This window comes from Cyprinus carpio, chromosome B2 (assembly GCF_018340385.1).
Source record: "Cyprinus carpio isolate SPL01 chromosome B2, ASM1834038v1, whole genome shotgun sequence".
In the NCBI taxonomy this organism is placed as follows: Eukaryota; Metazoa; Chordata; class Actinopteri; order Cypriniformes; family Cyprinidae; genus Cyprinus; species Cyprinus carpio.
In genome coordinates, this window is record NC_056598.1 from 20,445,093 (window position 1) to 20,470,435 (window position 25,343).

Genomic DNA, 25,343 nt, shown 5'->3' on the forward strand with positions numbered 1-25,343 from the left:
TTGCCCCCTTGTGTTGACGATGAGAACTATATGAAAAAAAATGTTTTCTTGAATGATATATATGCTTAAGCCACTTTTACTTTGTTTTCTTCTTTTTTATTTATTTGAAGTATAGACAAACTGTATTCTCACATATAATTCTATTCTACAGGAAACAACCTTAAATGATATATCAAAACATGATAAATGTTTTTCTTTTACAAGTTACTGATTTTTATTTTTATTTTTATTGGTTAATTTATTTTAGGCTAACATAAACTAATGTCTGCAGAAATTTGCTGAATGAACAATGAACCCACTGGATGATTTACATAAGTCAGGTTTTTGTACAGAGTTGTTGTGTTTCCTGTCACTGTGGAATCCAGAGCACAGTAGTACAGAGCAGAGTCTTTCACTTTAACTGAGGAGATCTCCAGATCCACATGGGTTTTCTTTTCATTCACTTTTCCAGAGAATCGAGGATCTTGTTCTACAATTTTAGACTTCTGTGAAACTTTCCCTGTCCTATGTAGTATTATCAAAAGAAATTCAGGAGCTGAGTTTGGATATTGGCGATACCACTGCAGACTAACTGCTGAAGAGTAGTTACAGGACAGAGTTATATTGTCCCCCTCTGTCCCAGACACCTCAGGCTGGACTGGTGTGATGACATTCCCAAAACTGACACCTGTGAATCAGATTTAATCATATTAGCTTCATTGTCACAAAATACAAAATCACAAGAAAAAAAAAATAAAAATTGAATAATGGAAAATCTGAACATATATAATAATTAAAGAATATAAATATAAAATTCTTACATGCAAGAGTACAGAACAAAAGTAAAGAGATGAGCTCCATTTTGCAGTGGATTAGTTCATCTGCTTCACAGAATGTTAGACAGCAAACCCTCACTGTGTAGCAGAGGATGTCTCCAGAGAGCACCTCCCCTAAAACCTGCACTCCGATTAAAACACAGTCATCCTTTTGAAACTTTTACAGCAATCTTCAAAACCAAACTGTGACAATTCCTGCACTTAAATTTAAAACATCTCAACCATCACTTAAAAACAGCAAAAACTGTGAGGAGGATAACACAAAGTGTCTAACAAGTACTGCAACAGTCAATTGTGTTTAAAGTGCATTTTAACATGTTGTACTCTACTGATAAAACTTGGAAACACTAATATTTGTCTGGTGTGTTTGTTTAAATACACAGTAAAATATACTTTATTATTCTAAATCACCCTTATTTGTATTTGCACTTAACTGGCTAATGAAATGTTTGCATGCTTTATAAACTTTATATTTATTTAGCTATATATATATATATATATATATATATATATATATATATATATATATATATAATATATATATATATATAAATAAATATTAAGTCTAAAATTTAACAGATGTGTCTTGATTAACCCTGGGTGTGATTTGGCATGGAGGTTATTTTCTGTATTTGTTCTGTCATTTTATATGAAATAGACTGTATTTCTATGTTGTCTAAATTTCTTAGTCAAATATTACCCCTATAGTTTTTGAACAAATCACACCTTGTTTTAGCCAATCAAAGACTTTTGAGGCCTGTTCTGCCTGTCATGATTTTGCTCATTCACAGCAGACCCCTATATGCGAATCCAGAAGCTAAATAAATTTCCTGCTGAGGAGTAACTACATGAAAGACTTATAATGTCCCCTTCTGTCCATAACATATGAGTTTCACCTGGTGTAATGACATTTCTAAAATTGACAGCTGTAGATGAAATGATCAACACTTTTAATCTCATGAAGGAAAGACTTACAAATTAACAGATTTAAAAAAAATAATAATTAAAGAATGGTCGAAATGAAAGAGAACCGAGCAAAAGCAAAAAAAAAAAAAAAAAAACCACAAGTCATTATTTATTATTTATTGAATTTATGAAGCAGATCTTCTGATCCTAGATCTGTGATTTCTGATTCTGAATGTGTTCATGATGATAACTTAGCAACTAATTAATATTTTTTCATTAGACCTACATTTTAGTAAAGTCAAATATTAGATCTGATTAATCTAAGAAGTCTCTTGTAAGAAAGTGTTGTGGATTTGTGTGTGTTGTTGTTTTGTTGTTGTTGTTTTACAAGAATTTAATTGATTTCAGATCATTGTAAATGATATCCATAAGAATTTATACAACATAAAAGGAGAATAAAAAGATATAATAGTGATCATGTGAAACTATGTGATGCATATTATATTCACATGCCCTTGCACAACCATTTTAATCTCCCAAATTCACAGCTGTTACCACATTCCCTGTTTGTGGTTTATAAAAACATGATGTGTTTTGATACTGATTGTATTAAATACTCTTCAAAGCATTAATTTCATGTGAGTTTTTGTAAAGCTTCTCAGGCATTTTGTATCACTGGGTTGCTACTCTTAGAGCACAGTAATAGAGAGCCGAATCTGACAGAGTTACACTGTTAATAGTGAGTTCAGTGGATGACTGGGATGTAGTTGATTGAAACCGACTATCTGGTATATCCTTATAACTGCTCCATGATCGAGCACCTTTATACAGTATATATTCTGGTTCTCTGTTTGGATATTGTCTGTACCAGTAAAGATAAATTGTATTGCTGTCTGTTTCATATGTGCAGCTCAGTGTCACAGACTCTCCTTCTTCTCTGATTAAATTAGTATCTCCTTCACTTGGTCCAATTCTATCAGCAAATCCACCTGAAATGCAGTGAATCATATTTTAAAATACCCTGATGTAAAATGAAGTTTTTTTTCCCCCCAATAAAAATGATATTAGTTTAAATTAATTGATTCAAAAATTATAATTAATTGAGATAAAAAGCATATTTACCTGAAACTGTGATGAGCATTATGAGTAGCAACTGCCTTTCCTCCATCTTAAGTGAGGTCCACTTTAAAGATCAGATTTTAATTGTCTTGATTTATTGATTTACATAAATACAATTGATTTATTAGATTATCGTTATTAACTTACAGAATTTGTTAATTTCAAATTATGCTGAATGTGGCTTTATAAAATGAATAAAAATATGGGACTAGCTGATGGTTGAAATAGCACTGAGACTGAGTGAAGTTCTGTGGTGTATGAATAATGTGGGTGTGGGTTAATGAATTATGAAACAGTTCTGCGCCTTCAAATGTGTTTCTTATAGACATCAGGTGCTTGTTTAGTGTGAACAAAACAGCTTGTGAAATCACGTTGCCCCCTTCTGTTGGAGCTCAGAACAGCATGTTTTGTCCAGTTGCTATACCCTGTGCTTTATAATGTGCCGTCTAAAATGGTAAATGTTTTGAATTAATTTGATTGACATTTACTTTTAATTACAATCATTGTTTGGCTCACACATGTTATGCATATAACACGTTTTATGTCCTCATAAAAGTAATAATCTGTCTTTCACTTTCAGCCACAGAATATTTTCACAGTATGACAGTTTCTTAAGGATCTACTAATAGAAAAATAACTTTATAATAAATATTTGTGTGATTTAAAAAAAAAAAAAACATAAACCTAATCTCCATCTCTCACTTTCAGTCTTATTTAAAAAGCTTTTTGTACAGCATGCAGTGGATTTCCTTTCACTGTGGGCTCCAAAGCACAGTAGTAGAGAGTGGAGTCAGTGACAGCAGCAGAGGAGATCTTCAGATCCACACTACTGTTGTCTTTTCTGTGATGGATTGAGACTCCAGCAACTGGAGGATCAGCTTCAGTAACTCATAGGAATCCAGGATGAGGATCTTTGGTGGTGAACCTGCGTATTGAAGATACCAGTGAAGACCTCGAACAGAACCAGTGTAGCTACAAGAGAGTGTCACACTGTCACCCTCAACAGCAAACTGATAAGAACTGTACATAAACCTACAGGTTTATGTACAGTGTTGTTGTGTTTCCTGTCACTGTGGGCTGCAGAGCACAGTAGTACAGAGCAGAGTCTGTCACTTTAACAGAGGAGATCTCCAGATCCACATGGGTTTTCTTTTCATTCACTTTCCCAAAGAATCGAGGATCTTGTTCTACAATTTTAGACGTCTGTGAAACTTTCCCTGTCCCTTGTAGTATTATCAAAAGAAATTCAGGAGCTGAGTTTGGATATTGGCGATACCACTGCAGACTAACTGCTGAAGAGTAGTTACAGGACAGAGTTATATTGTCCCCTTCTGTCCCAGACACCTCAGGCTGGACTGGTGTGATGACATTCGCAAAACTGACACCTGTGAATCAGATTTAATCATATTAGCTCCATTGTCACGAAATACAAAAGCACAAGAAACAAAAATAAATAAAGAAATAATGAAATAAAAAATATAATTTAATAATGGAAAATCTGAAAATATTCAATAATTAAAGAACATAAATATAAAATTCTTACATGCAAGAGTACAGAACAAAATTAAAGAGATGAGCACCATTTTGCAGTGGATTAGTTCATCTGCTTCACAGAATGTTAGACAGCAAACCCTCACTGTGTAGCAGAGGATGTCTCCAGAGAGCACCTCCCCTAAAACCTGCACTCCGATTAAAACACAGTCATCCTTTTGAAACTTACACAGCAATCTTCAAAACCAAACTGTGACAATTCCTGCACTTGAATTTAAAACATCTCAACCATCACTTAAAAACAGCAAAAACCATGAGGAGGATAACACAAAGTGTCTAACAAGTACTGCAACAGTCAATTGTGTGTTTAAAGTGCATTTTAACATGTTGTACTCTACTGATAAAACTTGGAAACACTGATATTTGTCTGGTGTGTTTGTTTAAATACACAGTAAAATATGCTTTATTATTCTAAATCAACCTTATTTGTATTTGGCTAATGAAAAGGCATTATTTATTATTCATTGAATTTATGAAGCAGATCTTCTGATCCTAGATCTGTGATTTCTGATTCTGAATGTGTTCATGATGATAACTTATCAACTAATTAATATTTTTTCATTAGACCTACATTTTAGTAAAGTCAAATATTAGCTCTGATTAATCTAAGAAGTCTCTTGTAAGAAAGTGTTGTGGATTTGTGTGTGTTGTTGTTTTGTTGTTGTTGTTTTACAAGAATTTAATTGATTTCAGATCATTTTAAATGATATCCATAAGAATTTATACAACATAAAAGGAGAATGGAGAATTATAAAAGTGTTTATGTGTGACTATGTGATGCATATTATATTCACATGCCCTTGCACAACCATTTTAATCTCCCAAATTCACAGCTGTTACCACATTCCCTGTTTGTGGTTTATAAAAAAAACATGATGTGTTTTGATACTGATTGTATTAAATACTCTTCAAAGCATTAATTTCATGTGAGTTTTTGTAAAGCTTCTCAGGCATTTGTGCATCACTGGGTTGCTACTCTTAGAGCACAGTAATAGAGAGCCGAATCTGACAGAGTTACACGGTTAATAGTGAGTTCAGTGGATGACTGGGATGTAGTTGATTGAAACCGACTATCTGGTATATCCTCATCGCTGCTCCATGATCGAGCTCCTTTATACAGTATATATTCTGGTTCTCTGTTTGGATATTGTCTGTACCAGTAAAGCCAAATATCATTGCTGTTAGTTTCATATGTGCAGCTCAGTGTCACAGACTCTCCTTCTTCTCTGATTATATTAGTATTTCCTTCACTTGGTCCAATTCTATCAGCAAATCCACCTGAAATGCAGTGAATCATATTTTAAAATACCCTGATGTATAATGAAGTTTTTTTTCCCCCAATAAAAATTATATTCGTTTAAATTAATTGATTCAAAAAAATACAATTGAGATAAAAAGCATATTTACCTGAAACTGTGATGAGCATTATGAGTAGCAACTGCCTCTGCTCCATCTTAAGTGAGGTCCACTTTAAAGATCAGATTTTAATTGTCTTGATTTATTGATTTACATAAATATAATTGATTTATAAGATTAGCATTATTAACTTAGAGAATTTGTTAGTTTCAGATTTTGCTGAATGTGGCTTTATAAAATGAATAAAAATATGGGACTAGCTGATGGTTGAAAGAGCACTGAGACTGAGTGAAGTTCTGTGGTGTATGAATAATGTGGGTGTGGGTTAATGAAATATGAAACACGTTCTGCGCATTCAAATGTGTTTCTTATAGACATCAGGTGCTTGTTTAGTGTGAATAAAACAGCTTGTAAAATAATGTTGCCCCCTTCTGTTGGAGCTCAGAACAGCATGTTTTGTCCAGTTGCTTTACCCTGTGCTTTATAATGTGCCGTCTAAAAAGGTAAATGTTTTTGAATTAATTTGATTGACATTTACTTTTAATTACAATCATTGTTTGTCTCACACGTTATATTCCCATAGGAATCCAGGATGATGAACTTTGGTGGTGAACCTGCGTATTGGAGATATCAGTGGAGACCTCGAACAGAACCAGTGTAGCTACAAGAGAGTCACACTGTCACCCTCAACAGCAAACTGCAAAGCACTGTATGGTGTGATGACCTTTGCCGCTCTGGAACCTGCATTTAAAGTGTACATTTAAAGTTTAAAAAACAAAAAGAAGAAAAGAAAAATATAACTCCACTGTTAAATGTGCGTTCTCAATTCAAATGTAAAAAAAATGATATACTTAATAGTGCAATGTTGATATTAGCTTGGTTAACTAAAAAAAAAAAAAAACTTTCTGAGAAGCCTGGTTCTTGTTTCAGTAAGAGAATCATCATTTAAATAAAAAAGAAATAATGTTTTTATCCTAAAATGTTTTCATCCCCTTTTTAAAAATGTTTTGGTGAACCTTAATTTCAGTATTACTCTACCTGGAACTGATGATAGTAATATAATTACACAGATAAATATTTTGGCACAATAATCAGGTGTAAACAGCAGACACAGAAACATCAGATGATCTAAAGAGACTTGTGAACTGTCGATAGTCCTACTGTACAACATCTGTGCTAAACTCCTCCTCCTCATATTGACAACATTCAGCCCTCATCTCACACAATATACATTATGAAATGTTATTTAATACTATCCCACATATTGAATAAAACAAACAAAATTAATAAATAGATTTAGATGAGATAATTGACAAGCTACAACATATTTCAGTGACACATTATTTTTTTTTTTATTTGGGGGGGGGGGGGGGGGGGGGGGTGTAATCTTTGATATAAACATGATATAGATTTTGAATGTTAGGCAGAAAAGAGGGTTCTGTAACTATAATTATCCAGATAAGTTTAAAATGAAGACTATTTGATAAAATTTATTTTATAACGTTATATGAAATAAACATGAATATATATAATAAAATGTCAGCAGAAATATCCTGTATGCTTTTATACTTTCCTGAAATACAGGTTTTTGTACAGTGTAGTTTGTTTTCCTGTCACTGTGGGCTGCAGAGCACAGTAGTACAGAGCAGAGTCTGACACTTTAACAGAGGAGATCTCCAGATCCACATGGAGTTCTTTTTTTCTGTGTTTGATGGTTATTCCTTGAACTGGTGGATTAGCTGGAGTTGTAACCCCTGAATCTTCCAGTATGAGGAACTGTGGTGGTGATCCTGCATATTGTCGATACCAGTGAACACCACGAGCAGGAACCGCTGTAGTTACAGGAGAGTGTCACATTGTCACTCTCAAGAGCAAATTCTCTGTCACTTTTTGGAGTGATGACTTCTGAGGCTCTGGAACCTGCAAAGGAAAGTGGTGTTAAATTTAGTTATCAAATGCTTCTGCTGGAATAAATGATGGGCTTTTAACTTTTACCATATTATACCTTCAGTTGATGACAGCAGTATAATAATATAGATCAACATGTTCACTCACTACACTGGTAAGAACAAACTAAAAACAGAGCAGCTGCTCCACACAGTGTTGAGTGATGTTCATCTTTACCCAGCTGTATGCTGTATAGTGTCTGTGCTAAACTCCTCCTCCTGTCCTGTCAGTGTCCTAAATTACAATACACAAAAGATTAAAAGAGCATTTATAGCTGTTTGAAATATATGCTTATTTCTTTGCATTTTTTTATATCAATATTTTACTGCCATTTTGCTCAAATATGTGAGCTACTATAATTTTTAATGAAACTTCTTATACAACATAATATGAGAAAAGAGATAACCTAACTAAATGCTAAATTATATTCACATGCCCTTTTGTAACCCTTTTTACCTCCCAAATTCACAGCTGTCACCACATTCCATCTTTGTGGTTTACAAAAATGTTGTGTTGCAAAAGTGTTTTGATAATCGTTGATTAAAGACACTTCAAAGCATTAATTTCATGTGTGTTTTTGTAAAGCTTCTCTGGTATTTTGCATCATTGGGCTCCTACTCTTAGAGCACAGTAATAGAGAGCTGAATCTGACAGAGCAGCTTTTACAATAGTGAGTTCAGTGGATGACTGGGATGTAGCTGACTGAAACCCATCTGGTATATCATTATAACTGCTCCATGATCGAGCACCTTTATACAGTATATATTCTGGTTCTCTGTTTGGATATTGTCTGTACCAGTAAAGATAAATATCATTGCTGTTTGTTTCATATGTGCAGCTCAGTGTCACAGACTCTCCTTCTTCTCTGATTATATTAGTATCTCCTTCACTTGGATCAATTTTATTAGCACATGAACCTGAAATGAAATACATAATATTAAATATCAAATATCAATATATCAAATATCTTGCTCTAAAACAGAATAAGTGTAAGTTGTGAATCACTGTAATTCTGAATAATATACTGTATTTACCTGAAACTGTGAGAAGTATCATAAGTAGCATTTGTTTCTCCTCCATTTCTTCCAAGTTAGCTTTAAATCTTTTTAAAAAATAGTAATAATAAAAGAAAAATTAGTATTTTTTTATTTATTTATGTTTATTTATTGTTATACTGCTTTATTGGAGAGTTGTAATTAATATACTGAATGTGGCTTTATAAAATGAATAAAAATGTGAGAGTAGATGATGGGTGACTGAATACACTGGTACGGAGTGAAGCTTTATTGTATACTAATAATGTGGGTGTGGTCAGTGAAACATAAACATGATCTGTGCACTTCTGTATATCACTAGTTATTTCCCCTTTCCATATAACTGCATTTCAAACAGATCTATCTATATATCTAATAAATTTGCTATATCATAATTACACAGAGCAAGTTAAAATGTATACTTTCACCAGGGTATTACATTAATAATCATTACTCAACACTCCATTCAGTGTTTAAAATTAAATGCTGATAGCACTTCTAAATCATCCAGGGTGAGCATCAGGGAAATTCTTGTGAAACATGACATGAGATTATGTTGCCCCCTTCTGTTGGAGCTCAGAACAGCATGTTTATTTTGAAATATAATTGCAAATATGTTTGAGCCACTTTTACATTGTTTTCTTTCTTTTGATTTGATGTATAAACAACATGCATTCTCAGATACAATTCTATAGGTTCTACAGAAAAATACCATAAATTATATATCAAAATATGATAAATGTTTTTTAGCAAGTTACTGATTTGTAATTTTATTGATTATTTTTTATGCTAACACAAACAAATGTCTGCAGAAATTTCCTGGATGATTAACAATGAACCCACTGGATGAGTAACATAAGTCAGGTTTTTGTACAGTGTTGTTGTGTTTCCTGTCACTGTGGGCTCCAGAGCACAGTAGTACAGAGCAGAGTCTTTCATTTTAACAGAGGAGATCTCCAGATCCACATGGGTTTTCTTTTCAGTCACTTTTCCAGAGAATCGAGGATCTAGATCTACAATTTTAGACGTCTGTGACACTTTTCCTGTCCTATGTAGTACTGTCAAAAGAAATTCAGGAGCTGAGTTTGGATATTGGCGATACCACTGCAGACTAACTGCTGAAGAGTAGTTACAGGACAGAGTTATATTGTCCCCCTCTGTCCCAGACACCTCAGGCTGGACTGGTGTGATGACATTCCCAAAACTGACACCTTTAAATAAGATTCCATATTAACTCCATTGTCATGAAATACAAAAGAACAAGAAAAAAAATAAATAATAATAATAATAATAATAATACAATTAAATTAAATAGAATGGAAAATCTGAAAATATATAATAATATAAGAAAACAAATATAAAATTCTTACATGCAAGAGTACAGAATAAAAGTAAAGTGATGAGCACCATTTTGCAGTGGATTAGTTCATCTGATTCACAGACTGTTAAGCAAACCCTCACTGTGTAGCAGAGGATGTCTCCAGAGGGCACCTCCCCTTATAGCTGTGCTCCTATTAAAACACAGTTATCTTTTTGAATGTTTTAGAGCAAACTTCAACACCAAACTGTGACTATTCCTGAACTGGAATTTACATGCTACTGACTACACACTAGATAAAATAACTAAAATGTGAAATTAAATCTTTAATCTCTCTAAAGAAAAAAAACAAAAAAAAAAAAATAAAAAACTCAACCACTCTTCACTTTATACTTTTAAATGTAAACACATAACCAAAATTCATTAGGAGCCCACCTTCTTGGAATGACTTACAGTATATGGGCTACTTAAATGTGTATACATGTAGCTGGTAAAATAAGTATTGAACATGTCACCATTTTTCCCAGTAAATATATTTCTAAAGGTGCTGTTGACATGACATTTTTACCAGATGTCAGTAACAATCCAAGTAATCCATACATACAAATAAAACAAAACAAATAATTTCAGAAATTAAGTTACTTGTTATAAAATGGAATGACACAGGGGAAAAGTATTGAACTACTGAAATTGATTTAATACTTTGTTCATAAGCCTTTGTTGGTCATAGCAGCGTCAAGATGCCTCCTGTATGGATAAACTGGGCCTCTTCTATGAACTCTGATTTTTAGTTCTTATTTTCTATTGGATTTAAGTCAGATGATTGGCTGGGCCATTCTAGCAGCTTTATTTTCTTTCTCTTTTCTTTTCATCTGCTGTACTGGATATTCAGGATTGTTTAATTAGGCTATAACTTTTTTAAGCTCATGTCAGCTTGTATGATTTGATTAACGTTATAAGCTCAGGTAGGTTTTTGTTCAAGCTCTGGATATCCTGTTGTCACTGTGGGCTGCAGAGCACAGTAGTACAGAGCAGAGTCAGACGCACGTGGATTTTGAATTGTCAGAGGAACTGATTTTGAAGTAGAGTCATGTCTGGCGTGAAATCGTCCCTTGAACTCAGGGGCTTCATCTCCATCTCCAAATTTATGTTTCCGTAGAATATATTTTGGAGAGTCATAACTGTTTTGTCTGTACCAGAGTAGAGTAGGGTTTGAGCTTGTAGTATTGTATTTACAATCCAAAGTTACTGAATCCTCCTCTTCATATGCTGATTGGACACTTTTAGGCTGTTTAACAGAGTCTTGTCCTCTGCATTCTGTGAGGAGAGTAAATTATTTTAGTAAATTTGTTTATAAATCAAGATGAAACTGATCGATAGGAGAAAATACATGCATACTATATGGTACATTACCCATGCAAGTTGCAAACAGGATTAAAAGAGTTTCCACACAGCTTCTCATTGTAATCATGATATACTGTAGAAGACACCCAAAAAGTATACAATGACCTCTTGAACTGGAACTTGCTGAGATGCTCAAACTCCATTTGAAGTCCTGACTGTAAGAGTGGAGCTGTATATATTTGTTAAAACATCTCCCCCAAGTGGAAGAAAGCAGACACATATCTGTCTAATGCCAGGTTTTCTTTTGAAACTAGTACACCACAATTAAATGCAGTGAGCATCAAGTGTTTGTGCATTCTCACAAGTTCTATGAAATAATGTACATTTTGTATTATGCACAGTATTATTGTCCGTATAAACACAGCCATTGCATTAATGACTTACATATTGAACAGAAGCTTTGCAACCCAAAAACAGCATATTTTAAGGCCCTGTTAATAAATTTAATAAAATAAGAATGCAAATATGCATAGACATGTTATCCCAACTTGTTTTTTACCATTATGGAATGTCTTGACACTCAAACTATAATCTCACATAAATAGGGAGTTAAAATGAGTTAAAGGGATACTCCACCCCAAATAAAAATTTTGTCATTAATCACTTACCCCCATGTCGTTCCAAACCCGTAAAAGCTGCGGTCCTCTTCGGAACACAATTTAAGATATTTTGGATGAAAACTGGGAGGCATGTGACTGTCCCATAGACTGCCAAGTAAATAACAGTGTCAAGGTCCATAAAAGGTATGAAACTTTTTGTAAGCGAAGAAAACAAAAATAATGACTTCATTCAACAATTCCTCTGTCAAATCATACGTGCAATCGTATGCTGTGGGTTAAGGATGAAGCTACAGGAACACATTTTTGATACAGAAGAAGCGAAGAAAAACAGAAAATAAAGGAATTCATTGACTTCATTCCTCTGTCAACCTTCTCCTCTGTGTCCCTCTCCATATCACCGTATGATGTGTATGCGAAGCTTTTACGGGTTTGGAACAACATGAGGGTAGGTGATTAATGACAAAATTTTCATTTTGAGGTGGAGTATCACTTTAACTCTTTTTCTATCTATAGAAAGAAGGTGAGAAATATTTCAGTATATCTGTTTTTCAATTGAGGATCACTGTGGTTTTTTTATGAAGTCAGAGGATTTCCTTTCACTGTGGGCCTCATAGCACAGTTGTACCAGTCTCCAGCTCCGTGCGTTTTGTGTCTTTTCTGTTGAACATTGTTATCCCAGGAACCTGATGAGTTGCATGTGTTAAAAGGCCAGAAAATTCCATTATGAGGAACTGAGGTGCTGATCCAGGGATTTGACGGTACCAATATAAATCGTAAACCGTGCCTGTGTAGCTACAAGATAGCATAACCTTGTCATCTGCTTTAGCAATTACTGTATCATTATTGGGGAATATGATGTCTTCAGCATTAGTAACACCTGAAAAAATAAGGAGGGCAATGTTTTAAAATCATAATTCTGAATTGCATACAGGGAAACCACTTTAAAGTGATAATTACTTGAAATCTTACCTATTAGGAGAGATTCTATTAATATGACTACTGTGAATGTTGACATGATGCTTTGCCAGTCAGAAAAAAAAGTACAGGTTTACTGAAACAAGAAGTTCCTTGTCTCAGTGTTGGAGAGCTGCTCTTTGCTCCTCCTCCTTTAAGCATGTAAGTCTTATGTGAGAGTTATTACTCTAGAGTGTCATTCATTTCACATTTCACAAGGGAGTATAAGGAAATACAACTAGTTTGTAAAAAAAAGTTTTTGCATCTATATTCTGTGTTTATTTTGACTGCCTTTAAAATTTGAAAGTACATTGCAGATAGCTGAATGGGTTGTAATGTATTAATCAAATGTTGTATAATAAAAGTAGTACTGAATGAAGCACGTACATATTGCCTTTAAAACCAGCAAGATTTTAATAGATTTTTGTGGAATAACTGACATGTAAGATATGTTGGATATCACAGTGTCATGTTTTTGTGCAATGTTTGGAGGTGTGTCAGTCACTGTGGGCTGCAGAGCACAGTAGTACACAGAAGAGTCAGACACACGCAGATTCTTGATTGTCAGTGGAACTGAATTTGAGTCCAATCGGGCATCAAATCTCTTTTCAAATTCAGAACTGTTACTGGATCCGAATTTGTATCTCATCAGCACATACTCAGGGGCATTAGAGCGCTGAATGTACCAGTAAAGGTATGGAGTTAGTTGAAGTGTTTTAAATTCACAGTTAATTGAGACCTGCTGTCCTTCAACAGCAGTTATATTCTCATTTGGCTGATTAACAGTGTCCTCACCAAAGCATCCTGTTAAGGCATAAGAACATAATGCATTTAAAATAAGCAGGTTACCAGTGACTTTTAAATTAAAATTCAACAAACAGGAAAGTTCTCCTTATATATCTTACCATACTTAAGGACAACCATGAATACAATACATGCCCGGTTAGTCATCTTTGCGTAATATTGACAAAGACAAAAAGACACTGATGAAGGGAAAAAGTGTTCTGTGACTGAATGAAAGCTTTTTTTCTTTTTCTAGCAACTCTGCAATTTGAGTTTTTTATTTTTTTAGGTCATATCATGGCACAGTAGGAGTAATGTGTTTATATTGCCATCTTCAGGATGAATGTGTTATCATGCTCAACTTGCTATTTACAGGGATGATCCAGCCAAAAATCAAAATTGTGATCATGTTGTTCCAAACCTGTATACATTTTTTTTCTTCTTCTGCTGAACACAAAAGAAAATATTTTAAAGAATGTTGATAACCAAACCGTTTTAGTTCCTCCTATTGTATTTTGTCCACAGGGAAAACAATGGAACTGTTTAGCTACCAACATTCTTCAAGATATCTTCTTTTGTGGTCAGTAGAGGAAATAAAGTCATAGATGTTTGGAATGATATGCAGGTGAGTATTGTTTTTATTTTTTGTTATAAGTGTTATATTCTAATTCTAATAGTATAAGTTATATTCTAAATCAGCAATGCTTTCTACAGATTCTATTATGTAGTTTCTGGTGCTGTTTGGTCATTTTTGACCAAAATATTTTACATGTAGTGTAAAGACTTTTTTACTCCATCAGAATGGACTTGGCACTCGTTATGTGAACACACACAAAAAAAAACATGGACATGATTTCAAAAGATTAAATGGTCCTGAAAAAAAAAAAAATAGTCACACTCAGAAATGACTACATTGGAAACAAATGGGAAATGAATTTCATCTAGTGCAATGTTTGATCTTTTCGCCCAAACAAATTAAATGTGGGAAATGAATTTTGACACCAACCTCAAATTTGGAACATGAGTTGTTTATATTTACATTTATGTTTATATTTATATATTTATACATGTTTATATTTTCAGTGTATTTTCATATTGCCCAGTGTCTTCTTTAAAAAGAGACCAAACCTATGTCTGTGCTTCAAAGTATTCAAGATTTACAACAATTTAAGTTGGAAATTAAATTTTCAGGTCTATGCTCAAAATGTGGTTAACAGATAAAAAATGAATCATAACTATTCAATAAATGTAGGAACATAAAAACATTACTGAACTAAAATATAGTACACACTGCCACACAAGCAGCACCAGGGATTTAAATTTTGCTCAATGGATTCCTATTAAAAACAGAACTGGGCCTACAGAATTCATATTGTCTTGTCTTATTTTGACACATCTATTAATTTATGGTTCCATTATGCTACTTAACTAAAAACCTATGTACCTATTTAGGTACTACATTTGTGTGCAATTTTGAAGTTGTGTTTTTGTATGAGTGTTGAGTGTGTTTCAGTCACTGTGGGCTGCAGAGCACAGTAGTACACAGCAGAGTCAGACACACGCACATCATGGATTGTCAGTGAGACTGATGTTGAAGAGGTTTGTAGAGTTGCGTTAAATCTCTCCTTAAAGTCTTCATCCTCATCGCTTGATCCAGCATATCTCTTCAGCATATATTTTGGTGCTTGATTTACTTTGTATTGGTACCAGTAAAGCGTTGGGAAAGCGTTGGTTTTGTATGTGCAGTCAATAGTCACAGTTTCACCTGCAGTAGCAGTTTGAACTTTTCTTGGCTGAGTAACACTATTCTCTCCTCGGCATTCTGGAAATCAATACAAAATTTTTCAAAATTATTAAGTAGCCTAAAACTAAAGTCATGACAGAGAGAATATGGGTTATAGAAGAACTGATTACATACCTAAAGAAAATGAAAAAAGAATGAGTAAAAATGTGATCCAAGCACACATTCTGTAACTGTTGCTGGGCTGTAATATTTAAATTGTTATCAAAAAAAGCAAAGAAGTCTTTTTTATGTACTGTGCAAAGCGACTTTTGTAGCTTTGAACAAAGGTGAGCTCCACCCTCTGGGAAGATGAGTTTAAGCAAACAGCTGACGGTGAGTAAACAATGACAGAATTTTCATTTTTGGGGCAGTTCTATAAAACATAGTTTAATGCATAATGTTTCAATATAGAAATTAGCAAATGCAAGTGTACATGGTGTTATAGTGATGAGTGACTGAATGGTCTTGGGCAAATGAAGCAGTGACTAAATAGAACATCGTTTATGAAATTGAGAGGGGGTTTTGTCAAAGAGGAGCTCAAGAGCTCTTCAAAATAATAAATGGGGCAAGTGCTTGTCGCCCTCTTCTGCATTGCACAAGTTATTACAAGGTGACAATAAAATCTGTTTTTTGTTCATTAAAAATTTTATATAAATTGTACAAATTTTAAATTAGAATATAACAATAATACATGTGCAGAATCTTATATGGTAGGGGAATATCAATACCTGTATAATATAATATATTTTATAAATATTTATTTTTTAGGTTAATAACTATTAGTGGAGTTAACCAGTCACAGTGTTCATAGAAATAATAATAATAAAAAATATATAGCAGATAGGCATATATAGGAAATATCATCAGTGTAACTCAGCACCATGAGTTTTTGTATGAGTGTTGAGTGTGTTTCAGTCACTGTGGGCCTCAGAGCACAGTAGTACACAGCAGAGTCAGACACACGCACATCCTCGATCATCAGAGGAACTGATTTTGAAGTTTTGTCATCATTTGCCTTAAATCTCTCCTTAAAGTCTTTGTCATTTTGTACAGTTGTACCAAATATCATCATCATGTGTTTGGGGATTCCGTTCATCTTTTGTTGGTACCAGAAGAGATACGGGGATGGATCACTGGTTTCATATCTACAATTTATCGTTACAGATCTGCCTTCAACATCAGTTTGAACACTTGAATTCTGATCAACAATCTCCAGAGAATCACATCCTGGAACAGAATTTAAAGCAAAATCATTTAATATTTTGCATGTTATAATATGGCAAATTAAGAGATTTAAAAGGGTCCTACTCACCCCAGAAATATGTTATAAAGATGATAAAATGTCTTTCCCAGTGAGTCATTATAATAACTGTACTGTGTAACTGACAGGAATGAAATCCACTGGAGAGCACAGTTTCAGCTTGTCTTTGATTAGTCTGTTTTTAATATAATGGTACTGTATATACAGTGGCTGGGAGGAGCTTGTTCTGCTGAATCTGCACATGGAGTGTTTGTTCTCATCCTTACAAATGGGCCATTTCTTTTCTTTTTTTCTTTCATTTTACACATTTCTGACTCTTTTTTTAAATTATTTATTTAATTCTCTTAATAATCATTACCTGTGATGTTTGATATGATGACATGACACTACAGTTAGCCTTTATAACAAAACACATTTTTATCTTTTATTAATAGGGTCTCCATACTCATCATGTAATGCCACATGATCTAAATATAAATACACAAGTTTCCCTTCATTCATGCAGGTGTTACCACATTGTGTTTTCTTTACTGCCTCTGTGGTTTTCTAAAAGTTTGATTAATAATTTTCAAAGCAGTACATTTATGTGTGAGTTTTTGTAAAGCCTCCCAGGCAATTGTAACACTGGGCTGTATAGACGGCTCATCAGAGCACAGTTATAGAGAGCTGAATCTGACACAGCAGCTTTATCAATAGTGAGTGAAGTGGATGATTGGGAAGTAGTCGACTGAAACCGATGGTCTGATATATCTTCTTTATAATTCCATGATCGAGCACCTTTATACAGTATAAATTCAGGTTCTCTATTAGGATACTGTCTGTACCAGTACAGCAAAACATAACGGCTGCTTGCATCATATGAGCATTCCAGTGTCGCAGACACTTCTTCTTCCCTGATCATATCCATATTCTTTTCACTTGGTCCAATATTGTCAGACAGCACACCTGCAATTAAACACACTAGTACTTGACAACGTGTTAAACCAAAGCGTATAAAGTATTAAAAGTGTATGTTACCTAATACTGCTATAAGAACCAGTAGTAAACTTCTCTCCATGTTAGTTCTTTAGATCAAGACTTTGATTTGGAATATTTTTATCTTTATAGCATTAAAAATCAATGCTTTGTTTCAGGAGTTGTGAATATTCGCTATAATCTTACTTCAAATGTTGCCTTGAAGGCAGTGGTCTGCTGGTATTAATTTGTGGGTGTGGTTCATGCCACTAAGGCCCCTCCTATATTATCTTACTTCAAATGTTGCCTTGAAGGCAGTGGTCTGCTGGTATTAATTTGTGGGTTCTGTTTATTACTGAAAGCGACCGTTCAACTTTGTCTGAGTTTTTGTATATCCTCTTCATTTTCAGTGTTCCATGATCGAGCACCTTTCCACAGTAAATACTGGTTGTGTTTTCCGTTGTACCAGTAAAGCAAAACATCATTGCTGATTGTGCTGTATGTGCAGCTCAGTGTTACAGACTCTCCTTCTTTATTTATTATAGCATCCTTGTCTTTTGGTCCAATGCTGTCAGGAAATACTCCTGAATATAAATTTGAGAAACACAACAGTACATCTGAAAACCAGCCTATTTAAAAGTTAGTATTTCAAAAACTATGTATGTACTTTGTATTTCTTACTGTCACTTAAACACTGCTTAAAATTATGAACATGTAAATTGTATTTTACTGTACCCGATACTGTTATGACAATAAGTAGTATATGTTTCTTCATGTTTATGCTTTTAATCAGATCTGAAGATTTTTTTTTTTCAGAGTTGCTGTTTTACTCAAATGATCAGTTACTATACATGGAGAGTTGGTCTGATGTTTATTACTAATGTGGGTGTGGCTAATGACATCAGGTTCAACCACTCCTCCCTCTTCCTTGTATATGTTTCTTTTGATTTTGTATGAGATAGAGGCATCCTGTTAACACTGTGGGCCTCAAAGCACAGTAGTACACAGCAGAGTCAGACATACACAGTCTCCGGATTATCAGTGGAACTGATTTTAATGGTTCCACCACAGAGTAAAATCTCTCCTGGAACTCTGTTCCATTACTTCCTCCTCCGTATGAATTCCTTTGTAACACAAGTTTAGGAGATTCTTCTGTTCTCTGTATGTACCAGAAAAGCTCTTGTGATGGTGAGGTTGTATTGTATTTACAGTCCAATGTTACTGATTCTCCCTCTAATTTAGTAACATGTTTAAGTGGCTGATCAACTGTGTCTTCTGACTGGCATCCTGTTAACACAGAAGAGTAATTCTGTAATTAATGTAGAAATAAAACCAAACATTCAAGAGTAATATACCAAACATACCAAGAACAACTAATCCCAATATTATTAATGTCTCCATCAGCCATAGTTTCATTGTTTATTCTTCAAGATGATAAATTGGTACCCAAAGAACAGACAAATCAATCATTGAAAGCAAAGTAACTGAAAAAAGAGAGCGATTCAGAGCAATTATTACTGTATGTAAGCAAGGGAGGAGCTCATAACACAGTCAGAGATACTCACTGTAACAACATCAGTCTAGAGTGTATATCTCCCTCTCCTGGTTTCTTTATAGAATTACAGAAGTTTAATTTATTTTTTTAATGGATGATTTGTTATCGTTATCATTTATTTATTGGTACATTTGTCCTTTTATTATATTACAAAGATCAGTTATGTATTAGTATACATTATGTTATTATATATTACATTATGGCCTTTTGTATTGATATGAAGTGCATTCCTTTTCATGTTGATGATCTGTTTGGTGAGGTGCAGTGAGGACTTACATCTCCCTTTACATTGTGCAATTTTTTTTAAAGCTGAAGAAAATACACTTTCAATTTTTCTATTTTAGAATGGGGTGTTATTGTTTCTTTATGAAATTAGAAATTTCTGATTGAAAATTGCTTATACAGAATTGTTTTTCAGTGTAGCTGTTAAAGTAAACTTGTGAATCACAGATATTAAGATTAAGAGTGATTACAATTTAACATAACATAAGCTATTGTATATCAATCAAAAACATTGCTCTTGCTGTTCATTTTTATTGTTTATTTTTATATTACATCTGTTCTTTCTGGTTAGCACATGAAAAAAAAGTAGGCTAGATTCTCAGCAGGATTTCCACCTGAAGATTAATTATTACAACAGAATGCTATGGTATGGATATATATCTCTGAAAATTTCAGATCCTATCTGGTCCCGCACCAGATATAATCAACTCTAAAGTAATGGGTATTTAAAAAATTGTGCTTTCTCGTCCATTAAATAAATAAATAAATAAATAAAAATTAAGAGAAGTCTCAAACCTGAAGTATATGTTCATAAGTTCTTCTAATTTGATGACATACTCTGTCCTCAGCATAATCTCAGAATTGTTCAGAAGGTGTTACCACATTCTGTTATTTACAGTCTCAGTGGTTTACAAAAGATATGCCAGTGCTATGATAAATATTTGATTACTGTCGTTTTCTGTGGTGTGTGTGTGTGTGTTTTTGTAAATCTTCTCAGGCATTTTGTATCACTTGGCTGCTGCTCTAAGAGCACAGTAATAGAGAGCTGAATCTGATAGAGTTACACCAGTAATAGTGAATTCATATAACTCCATGTTAATACAGTACCTCAGTATAAATACATTTTAACTGGTTTGATCACAGCTTTAGGAGGTTTTGGAGATTATCATTTCTGGGATATGCAAACTGTTGATGAATGGTATAAATGATAGGGATGGATGAACAGATAAATGACTGCAGTGGGGAGGTGCTTTGCTGTTATGAATACTGTGGGTGTGGTCAGTGACATCAAAACCAATCCTCTATTCCTTTTTATTTCATAATGTAATTACACAGAGGATTAGTTTACAGTATATTGATTTAACTGATGTTAACTACTTTAAATGTAATCAAATCAATGCTTATCAACCTTATAAAAAGGTCACTCTTTTTATGTGGTCATGGTGGATCTTAGAATCATTTACTGTATGTAAGCCAAACAGTTGTCCTACACAATCATTAAACCATCATTGTTCTTGCAATTCATTTGACACATGCTTCTAGTTTCATTACCCCTATAAGATCTTTTTTTTTTGTCTGTTTTAACTTGAATGTGAAACAAAAGTAAAAGTTTAAAAATTTTCTATAACATGTCAAATTTATTTTGCTGTAAAACATCAATTTGTTCTGGTTCATTATCATATCTTCCCTTCTCTTCTCCTAAATTGTTCAGCAGGTGTTACCACATTCTGTTATTTACAATATCAGTGGTACATGTGGTATTATACATGTCTGATTACTGACTTTTAAAGCAAGAATAGTGTGTCTGAGTTTTTGTAAAGCCTCTCAGGCATTTTGTATCACTGGGCTTCTACTCTTAGAGCACAGTAATAGAGAGCTGAATCTGACAGTGTTACAGTGGCAATAGTGAGTTCTGTGGATGTTTGGGATGTAGCCGACTGAAAATGAGGGTCTGGTATATCCTTATAGCTGCTGTATGATCGAGCACCTTTCCACAGTAAAAACTGAGGTTCTCTGTTAGGATACTGTCTGTACCAGTAAAGATAAACATAACTGCTGCTTGTATCATATGTGCAGCTCAGTGTCACAGACTCTCCTTCTGTCTTCATCATATTAGTATCCTTGTCATTTGGTTTAATGCTGTCAGCAAACACCCCTGTAATAAAATTGCAGTTTCACATTAAACCATCAGTCCATACCATGAATCAATCTGTCATTCTTTTCAAAAGCAACATTTGATAATTAAAGCATAAATTATATTCACCTGAAATTATGAGAATCACTAGCACACACACCTCCATCGTGAAACCACGGTTTAAAAGTTTTAATCGGTTTTGATCACAGCGCATCGTTTTAGAGGTTCATACACACAAACTTGTAAACACTTGATACATTAAATAAATTAATCGATGCAGATGAATGACTGCAGTGGGGAGGAGCTCTGCGATATATGAACAGTATGGGTGTGGTCACTGACATCATAGCCAATCTCATCTCTTCTTTTCATAATGTAAACCATGCATATCAACTTAACCACAGTGACAATCTTGAACTGTGGATCTTAAAATAATCTACAAAAGGCAAATGGTTGTCTTAAATTTTTTATTAGATCATGATTATTCTTTTCTGTACCATTTATATTTATCCTTTGACGTAACTTCTATTCGATTTTCTGTACTGCACATAAGAAGTCGGATAACACAACATGTTTTTTGTTTTGTTTTGTTTTTTTTTGTTTGTTTTTTGGGGCTGTATACTTGAAATTGCAAGGCATTTAATATACAAACATACAAAAATATACAAATATACAAAAAATTCTAAACATATAGTACTTTTACTTGTTCATTATTATATCACCATTTCTTTACTCTCTTCATGTGCTCCTAAATTGTTCAGCAGGTGTTCCCACATTCTGTTATTTACAGTCTAAGTGGTACATGTGGTATAATAAACATCTGATTACTCACTTTTAAAGCAATGATTGTGTGTGTTTGAGTTTTTGTAAAGCTTCTCAGGCACTTTGTGTTACTGGGCCCTTACTCTTAGAGCACAATAATAGAGAGCTGAATCCGACAGAGATGCAGTCTTAATAATGAGTTTAGTGGATGTTTGGGATGTAGTCGACTGAAACCTATGATCTTGTATATCAGCAGCTCCGCTGTATGATCGAGCACCTTCAAACAATAAATACTCAGGTTCTCGGTTATTATACTGTCTGAACCAGTAAAGGTAAATATTATTGCTGTTTGTATCATATGAGCAGCTCAATGTCACAGATTCTCCCTCTTTCCTGGTTATACTCTTATCCTTTTCATTTGGTCCAATGCTGTCTGAAAACACACCTGGAAGCAATATAAGACAACCTTAATCCTTTCAATATAACTAAAAATTATGTGTTAAGAATTGCACATGAATGTAATTGAATGCACTGCTTAACATGTTGAACTAAGAACTGATAAAAGTGAGTTTTACCTGATGTGATTATGAGGATCAAAAAATATCTTTCCATGTTGAAGGTTCAAATCTAAACTGTTTTTAAAAGTGGACAGTTCTTCTATGTTGTTTTGAATGATGAATTATAGCCTACTATAATTACTTTTAAGGGTTCATAAATCATAGGTTAATGAATGCACTGAAGAACTGATATGCTTTATATTAATAATGTGGGTGTGGATTGTGATATCAAGACCCGCCTCCTTTTCTGCCAACCCCCAGCAAGCTTGACTCTCATTGAACATTTATTCTATTTTAAAATTCATTATATTGGTTAATTTAAAATATAGATTAAATAATAATAATAATAATAATAATAATAATAATAATAATACGTTTTTGTATATATACATGTGTGACAATGAATGAAGAAAAATTATGATTGATTTATGATTGTTTCACAAAATGGAGATCTGCACTGATTAAGGTTTTTGTGTAAGAGCTGAGTGTGTTTCAGTCACTGTGGGCTGTAGAGCACAGTAGTACACAGCAGAGTCAGACACACGCAGATCCTTGATTGTCAGTGGAACTGAATCTGATGACACTGCAGAGTCAAATCTCTCCTGGAACTCAGTGCCCTGATCTCCATTGTATTTGTTTTTCCTCAGCATGTATTTAGGAATGTCATTTGCTCTCTGGATGTACCAGAATAGTTCTGGTGTTGTTGTAGTAGTTGCAGTATATTTGCATTGTAATGTGACTGATCCTCCTTCAGCTTCAGTTACATGTTTATTTGGCTGATCAACTGTATCCTCTGCTCTACATTCTGCAAATATATGATAATCATGTTTCAAATGGTATTATTAATAAATAGAAACAACAACAACAACAACAAAATAAGTATAAAATAAATAATCTAAAAGAAATTAACCAGCAACATACCAGCAATAACTAATGCAAAAATCAACACTTCCAGCCAGAGTTTCATTGTTTGATAGAGTAATATCCCAGGAGTTTGATTCACTCCTGAAACTGTGAGTCTGTTATTCAAAGCCTCTGTGTTGTTAGTGATAATGAGGAGGAGCTCACTCAGTGCACCATCAGATGAACATAGTTAACAATGTAAATATAAAGTGAATATCACCCTCTCCAGGTTTCTTTTGTGTATTGCAAAATGTTCAATAGCCATTTCTCACATTAATACATACTTTTATATATATTCATAACAGCACATTCTCCCAACTCTGTTCATGCACCACTATTTATTGTTCACAGGTGTTACCATATCCTTTCATTTTTAGTTTGTGGTTAACAAAAGATATTTCTGTGGTTTGACACTCATTTGATTTCTGTAGTTCAAAGTAATAACAGTGTGCGTGAGTTTTTTTATTATTTGTGAGGTATTTTTTGTTTATGGTCTTTTGATTTTAGTTGTTAGTATTTGAGAGCTGAATCTGACAGAGTTACATCAGTAATAATGAGTTCAGTGGATGATTGAGATGCAGTCGACTGAATCCGATCGTCATCTGGTGTATCCTTATCTCCACTATTTGATCGAGCACCTTCATAAAGTAAATATTCTGGTTCTCGGTTTAGATACTGTCTGTACCAGTAAAGATAAACATCGTTGCTTCTTGTATCATATGAGCAGCTCATTGTCACAGACTCTCCTTCTCTTTTGATCATATCCTCGTTAACTGGACTAAGGCTGTCAGCAAATGCACCTGCAATAAAATTTGAGACATCATTAAACCATCAGCAAGATATTATTGTTAAATTACCTTATGATGTTAAAAGAGCAAATTATATCCACCTGAAAATATTGCAACAATCACTAGTAGACATCTCTCCATTTTAAAACTTCAGTTTAAACTGATTTTGATAATAGTTTTAAGGTTGGCAATGTATGTTTTTTGAGGTTTGTACATGTGCTTATGAACTAAATTTGATAAAGGATAAAAATGTATGAACAGATAAATGACTGCAGTGGGGAGGAGCTCTGCTGTCTATGAGTGGTGTGGGTGTGGCCAGTGACATCACAACCAATTATTATTATTATTATCATTAATTGATTTTTTTATGGCTGTGGTGCAATGTTTTTTTTTTTTTTTTTTTGTTTTTTGAATTAAAGAAAATGAGGGCTGTATGTTGTTTTATAAAGTTAAAACATATTATATAATTAGCAATTGGCAAATCAGTTTCTTAGCATATTATGTGATAATTGTGTGGGAATTATGTGTGTGTTTTATGCAATAAAAAAAGTTATTTTTTTTTATTATTAGGATTTAGGATGACACAGGCTTCATATTTGTAGAAGTATTCACATCAGAGGTTCAACAACACTACTCAGAATTTTGTATGAGTGTTGAGTGTGTTTCAGTCACTGTGGGCTGCAGAGCACAGTAGTACACTGCAGAGTCAGACCCATGCACATCCTGGATTGTGAGTGGAAATGATTTAGAAATTGTGTTGAGATCACCACTAAATCTTTCCTTATGAAAGCCAAATTTGCTCAGCATGCCTTTTGGAACTCCATTTACTTTTTGCTGGTACCAGTAGAAATTTGGTGATATTTTATTGGTTTATTATTTTTGGCTTATTTTTGCAG

General features: G+C 33.8%; 1 pseudogene and 3 gene segments (V, D, J or C); all 4 read right to left on the minus strand.

The window, feature by feature from the left end:
* Positions 1-115: 115 nt before the first annotated feature.
* LOC122136367 lies at positions 116-1,218 on the minus strand. The segment is given in 2 exon segments: positions 116-667; positions 801-1,218. Coding segments are annotated over 2 exon segments (459 nt in total).
* Positions 1,219-7,184: 5,966 nt separating this feature from the next.
* Positions 7,185-7,960, minus strand: LOC109051567 (annotated as a pseudogene).
* Positions 7,961-9,517: 1,557 nt separating this feature from the next.
* On the minus strand, positions 9,518-10,168 carry LOC122136301. The segment is given in 2 exon segments: positions 9,518-9,939; positions 10,099-10,168. Coding segments are annotated over 2 exon segments (462 nt in total).
* Positions 10,169-21,137: 10,969 nt separating this feature from the next.
* Positions 21,138-22,034, minus strand: LOC109051565. The segment is given in 2 exon segments: positions 21,138-21,458; positions 21,567-22,034. Coding segments are annotated over 2 exon segments (402 nt in total).
* Between the last annotated feature and the right edge of the window lie 3,309 nt (positions 22,035-25,343).